The sequence below is a fragment of the Myotis davidii genome, unplaced genomic scaffold (genome assembly GCF_000327345.1).
Source record: "Myotis davidii unplaced genomic scaffold, ASM32734v1 scaffold27, whole genome shotgun sequence".
NCBI classification, from domain to species: domain Eukaryota; kingdom Metazoa; phylum Chordata; class Mammalia; order Chiroptera; family Vespertilionidae; genus Myotis; species Myotis davidii.
The window spans coordinates 1,620,668-1,626,674 of NW_006297821.1; the positions used below are offsets into that span (position 1 = coordinate 1,620,668).

Genomic DNA, 6,007 nt, shown 5'->3' on the forward strand with positions numbered 1-6,007 from the left:
CCCTTAACCCAGTGGTCAGTAAACTCATTAGTCATCAGAGCCAAATATCAACAGTACGATTGAAATTTCTTTTGAGAGCCAAGTTTTTTAAACTTAAACTATATAGGTAAGTACATTGTTATTAACTTAATTAGGGTCCTCCTAAGGCTTAGGAAGAGCCACACTCAAGGGGCCAAAAGGCCGCATGTGGCTTGCGAGCCGCAGTTTGCTGACCACGGCCCTAACCTGATAATCTTTTACTGTTTACCAAACTTTACTTTTGATATGCTTGTTTGTTTAGCTAAAGGGCAAATGTGTCTTCTAGTAAATAAAAAGCTATGGTTCCAGAGATTTGGAGAACCTCTCTGCTAGAGAAAGGCCTGCCTCCCCCCATGCCTTCTAAATTTATATTTCTTGTCTAGTGTATCCATTTATGCGCAGCCCCTTCTCCAGATCCTGAATCCTCGCTGCAAAAGGTTGTGGCACTTTCCCTGTTGTAACATCCTTTTGCTAGTCAACTTACTGGAAGAGAATGGAAATAAACCTGGGAATGAAAACTGCTTTTATAACTTCAAGTTCTTGATTTGGACATGTCAAAAAAAAAAAAAGATTGCCGAGACAGCACAAGGTAGCAGATACTGGAGCAAACACGCCTGGGTTCAAATCCCAGCTTCACCCTGGAGCAAATCGATTTAGGCGTGCCTTCCTGGCTCTGGCTTCCCCAAGCATTTGGTTCCTGGGTGCAATCCTGTATGTTTGGGCATGATTGGTCTGGCGTGGTTGTAGGGGAGGGAAGGAACCCTCGATGTGGTGGAGATGTTCCGAGCATGGGGTTCTCTGTCTCCCAGGGTATCTCTAACTTCTTGGGCCGTTTGCGTTATTTCTCTGCTCTAAGCACCCTCATTTCCTAGTCGCCGGGGGCAGGGGAACTATGGGAGGGTGGATACTGTTGCTACTTGCAGTTTGGTATACATAAGGGAGGGACCCTCCTGCCCATTCTTTACGTGGTTCATCAACTAGTGAGCCAGGAAGCTGTTCTAAGACACTAGTAGACCTGAGTACTCCTGTGACCACTCCCTTGTTCCCAAGTGGGGCTGGCCTGTGATTTTCTCCTTCAGTCTGATTTTATCTAACCCGTCCCTTCGGATTCTCCATGATTTCTGAGCTGTCAGTGCATGGCACACCTTCTCCTCTCCCAGTGTGGTCATCTAGATTTAAGTATCTTTCTATCCCTGGGTATCTGGGCAGAAGGAAGAGGCAGACCCACATCTCTTGGCAGTAATCTTGATCAGAGTAACTCGTAAATCCTTGAATCTTTTATGTATTTGAAGGAGACAAACCACACAAGTGTGAGTTCTGTGACAAGAGCTTCTGCCGGAAGGACAATCTGACCATGCACATGCGGTGCCACACCAGTGTGAAGCCCCACAAGTGTCACCTGTGCGACTACGCCGCCGTGGACAGCAGCAGCCTTAAGAAGCACCTGCGGATCCACTCCGACGAGCGGCCCTACAAGTGCCAGCTCTGCCCCTACGCCAGCCGCAACTCCAGCCAGCTCACCGTCCACCTCCGGTCCCATACGGGTAAGTCCCTGACCCGGACTCCTGGGCCTGACTTGCCAATTTCTTAAACACAAGCAACTTCAACACCTTGGTGGTTAAGTAAAGAAATTTGGAATCTCTGTGGTGATGGTGAAGCTTGTGGTTTTAATTGAAAGATGAAAACCCAACAGCTGGGTTTCCTAACGTGACTGCATAGAATGCAGCTGGGTGAGGACCCAGAACAGCAGCCAGGAAGCAACGGTGTATCTTGAATTCTCTGAAGTATAAACGAGGTGTTTCAGTCTTTTCACTAAAACGCTGATTGCACAGTTTAATCCAGAAACATGTAGCAGAAGCAGTGGAACGTAACTGCAAATCACAAACTTCTGGTTCTAGAAACTGGACTTTGCAAAGAGCTTTTCCTTCCCTTCTTTGTGAGACCCCGTTAAAATAATGATCGATCCATCGATAGACCCCAATAATCGATCATGGCACAGAAAAATGGGGATTGGGAGTCTCATAAGAAGGTTCATAAAATGAGAATTTTCAATGAATTCATGGGAGAGGGCGAGCAGACAGAAATACGTTGTCATCTAAAATCGGGTATAGAAAACTGTCCCAGCAGATAACTGGGAGGCAGCCAGGCAGTTGGAACCAGCCCTTGCAGCCAATGTCTGGCTGTCCTGAGAGCTCTGGACTTGTAGACAGCCAAGGCCCCAGAGCTCAGAGAAGCTGAGTCTATTGGCAGAAAGGCCCAAACTACCCAGCAGGTAAATTTCTATGGCACCTGTGTCTAATCCTTAGGCCGATCCACTCTTCCTAAGCAAAAGTATCAACTGTGGATTCTGAGTCATTTGTGGGAAATGATGGTGTAAAAAGTGCCAAGTCTAACAAATAACTCATTCTGGAGCTAACAGAGTACTTGGGTGATAGATGAGAATTTTCACTTCTAATTGGCATCTATCCATGGGCAGAAATGTTGCATCCAAGAACAGTTCTAGGAAAAGGGTAGTAAGAAGAAAGAGGTGTGAATTAAAAGTAGGATTGCTGGCTCTAAAGTTTTTTAAAATCCCAGAGATCAGGGAGAAAAAAGTGTTGGAGGACTAAGAATAAATAAGAAGCCAGAAGTCTGGTTGCTGACTAGGTCTAGGAAGAAAAGAAAATAGAAGTGAGGAAATCAAATGAGAAAAAGAATTTCCTAATTCTAAGGGGCCGTGGGAGTAGAAGGCTTCACAGAATGCCACGCAGGGTCAAGGAGTGGCTAGAGCAACCTCTACCTAGAAAGACTTCTCAGTGACAGTGGCTTCAAAGTTGGAAAATCATTTTGAGTATAGAATTTTATACCCAGCCAAACTGTCTCAAGTACAAAGACAGACTAGACAAAGGTGTATACAAGGACTCGGATTTTTCTCTAAGCCACCATTCTAGGGGAGGTACTGGAAGATAAGCGCTGTCAAAACAAGGGAGAAAAATTTGACATGGGGTATTTGATATGTGAACGTGACTATAGCTAGCTGGGATTGCAATAAAGGGAAGCAGCAAGATGGTAACTTGTATAGGAGGCTAAGAGGAAAAAATCAGCACCTCAGAAACTCAGAAAATTTATTAGAAATTCCATGTAAATGCTTACATAACTGAAAGACTGGACAACTTGAGATCATGATGAGATTGTTTTTACTCAAGAAATGCGCAGTATAGTCAAGAGCATGCATGATAAAATGTGGCCCAAAATGTACCTGTAGGAAAAGAGGATCGATTCAACCTTGATGCATATTAGCAACTGACCCAGGTGTGGCAATGATCTTGGAAGGGGGTGCACATAATCCTGGTGCCATAGTTGGCTCTGATGAATATCACATACTCAGTCATAATATAAATTACTTCTATAGCGGTCCTCAAATCACACTGTATTGTTCAATGTTGTTTCATTATTTCGTTGATAGGAACGTAACTCTGTATCAGTTAGCCTATGGTAAAACTGGTTTCATTACACGTCGTTCCGCTTAAAGTCAAGGAACCCATCGACGACATTCAGAGAGGACTCAGTGGAGCTGGACTCTAAACATTGAAAACAGCCCTAGCCAGTTTGGCTCAGTGGATAGAGCAACCACCTGCGGACCAAAGGGTCCCGGGTTTGATTCCGGGCAAGGGCTCATACCTTGGTTGCAAGGCTCCTCCCTGGCCCGGGCCCTGGTCAGGGCGTGCGCAGGAGGCAAGCAATCGATGTATTTCGCTCACATCGATGTTTCTCTCTGTCCTTCCCTCTTTCTTCCACTCTCTCTAAGAAGATCAGTGGAAAAATATCCTGGAGTGAGGGTTTAACAAAAAAATAATAAATAAAAGTTGAACACAACTAGTTAAAGCTTGAGAATTCGCAAATGTTGTTGAACTTAAATGTAAAAATAAAGCTATTCCTGACAAGAAGAGGGGATCCTAAAAAAAAACACCTCCGAAGCTGATGGGCTAACAGTTGTGAGGCTGTCAGTTTGGGAGGTAATGCTAGGAGGTCAGAACCACAGCCAGCAATGCAGGAGGACGCTGGGGGAAAGGGTGCCGTGTAGGATAAGTGAGATCTCGTCTTGGCATAGCGTCACGATGATGATACGTAAAGTAACGACCTCCAGAAGAACTAGAAGCCCTTCGCAGTGCCTCCAGGGGTGCAGGGGAAGCTATAGCTTCTCAGTATTTGTCTCCTGCTGCCATCTTCACGTGTTCCTGCTATAAATAAAGCTCAGTGTCTGTAGTTGGAAAAATGCAAAACTTTCACTAGTAATAAAAGGCGATTAACTGATGTCCTTGGGCTTAAACGCTAGAGTAAGCATGCTTCTAAGTGTTAGCTGGATGTGGGACAGTTGGTTGTAACGTTGTACGCACCTCTTCCTCCTTCTGTGTTCAGTTTTGAAATGTCAGGTTAAGTGAGAGTTTAGAATCGAAACTGAAGTGTCCTCATGAAGAGTATGGACTTGGATGCAATGATGCCTGGGTTCAGATCCCTGCTATTTAGATCAATAAGTTGACCCCTCTGAGCCTCAGTTATCCCATCTGTAAAATGGGGGGAGGGGAGTCATGGTGACCATTCACAGGGCTGTTGTGAGGATTCAGCGAGTTAATAGACATGGTCAAGGGTGTTATTAGGAGGCTACAGGTAGCTGGAGTTCAAAGACCCAACTGTCTCTTTGCGGCCAAGTGTTCTGACGCATGTTTTGGGGGGAGTTCTGTGTTGCCTGCCTGCTCTAATGGAAACACCCCTTCCGTTGCTAGGAGAAACCCCCTTCCAGTGCTGGCTGTGTAGCGCCAAGTTCAAAATCAGCTCGGACTTGAAAAGGCACATGATCGTGCACTCGGGGGAGAAGCCGTTCAAGTGCGAGTTCTGCGACGTCCGCTGCACCATGAAGGCGAACCTCAAGTCGCACATCCGCATCAAGCACACCTTCAAGTGCCTGCACTGCAGCTTCCAGGGCCGGGACCGGGCGGACCTGCAGGAGCACAGCCGGCTGCACCAGGCCGACCACCCCGAGAAGTGCCCCGAGTGCAGCTACTCCTGCTCCAGCGCGGCCGCCCTGCGCGTGCACAGCTGGGTCCACTGCAAGGACCGCCCCTTCAAGTGCGACTTCTGCAGCTTCGACACCAAGCGGTCCAGCAGCCTGGCCAAGCACTTCGACAGGGTGCACAGGGACGAGGCCAAAACAGAGAACCGGGCCCCGCAGGGCAAGGAGGGGCCCTGAGACGGCGGCTCTCCGCACGTGGCCAAAGTCAAATCATAACTCAGTGGAGCGGGCCTTCCGCTGCGAGACCTGCGGGGCCGCCTTCGTCCAGGACGACTCTCTGCGATGCCACAGGAAGCAGCACAGCGACCAGAGCGAGAACAAGAACTCGGACTTGGTCACCTTCCCACCCAAAAGCGGTGCCTCGGGGCAGCCGGGCACCCTGGTCTCCATGGGGCAGCTGGAGGCCGCCCTGGAGCCCGGCCTCTGATCCCACGAGGAAGGTGGTGAGCTGCCCAGAAACCCAGGCAAAGGCTGTTCCCAGCCATTGGGTGTGGCCATCAAGCCAGACTTTGTCACCAGCTCTGGGCATGGCTGCCCCCAACTCATGGGCCTCCAGACACCCCGGCTGCAGTCCCTGTGGCCAGAAGGCAGATGCCTCCCACCACTGTCCTCCCTCCAAGAACCCACGAGGCAAGGTGACCAGTCGGCCCAGGTGACCAGGGTGGGGCCCACTGAGCACTGCTCTGCCCAGTAGGACCAGCTTCTTTATGTTGGACTCCAGTCCTAAGACGGGGCCGTCTCTGGTGCAGTTGTTAAATGACTGAGACTACATGGGACACGAAAACTAAACTGGGAAAGGTTAGGGGGAGGATGGGTACACGAGGCTCTGGGAAGCTCTAGTTCTTAACCCTGGTGGTGGTGGGTTTCAGAGTGCTCGCCTTACACGTTTTTGTATAGTTCCTCTTGTCAGTTGTCTTAAAATAAAAGTCATCTGCCTAA

At 48.4% G+C, this 6,007-nt stretch overlaps 1 protein-coding gene across 1 annotated transcript; it reads left to right on the forward strand.

Annotated features, from left to right (window-relative positions):
- The first annotated feature begins 483 nt into the window (after positions 1–483).
- On the forward strand, positions 484–6,007 carry LOC107184639 (zinc finger protein 64 homolog, isoforms 3 and 4). The gene is made up of 3 exons (XM_015570406.1): positions 484–607; positions 1,311–1,562; positions 4,782–6,007. Exons 2-3 carry the CDS (start codon positions 1,373–1,375, stop codon positions 5,243–5,245), a joined length of 654 nt encoding a protein of 217 aa, XP_015425892.1. The 5' UTR covers positions 484–607; positions 1,311–1,372; the 3' UTR covers positions 5,246–6,007.

Bases quoted from the DNA above. Each gene is read 5' to 3' on its own strand.
- LOC107184639 (XM_015570406.1), top strand. From the start codon at position 1,373: ATGCACATGCGGTGCCACACCAGTGTGAAGCCCCACAAGTGTCACCTG. The intron at 1,563-4,781 runs GTAAGTCCCTGA...TTCCGTTGCTAG, and splicing joins CCACCTCCGGTCCCATACGG to GAGAAACCCCCTTCCAGTGC.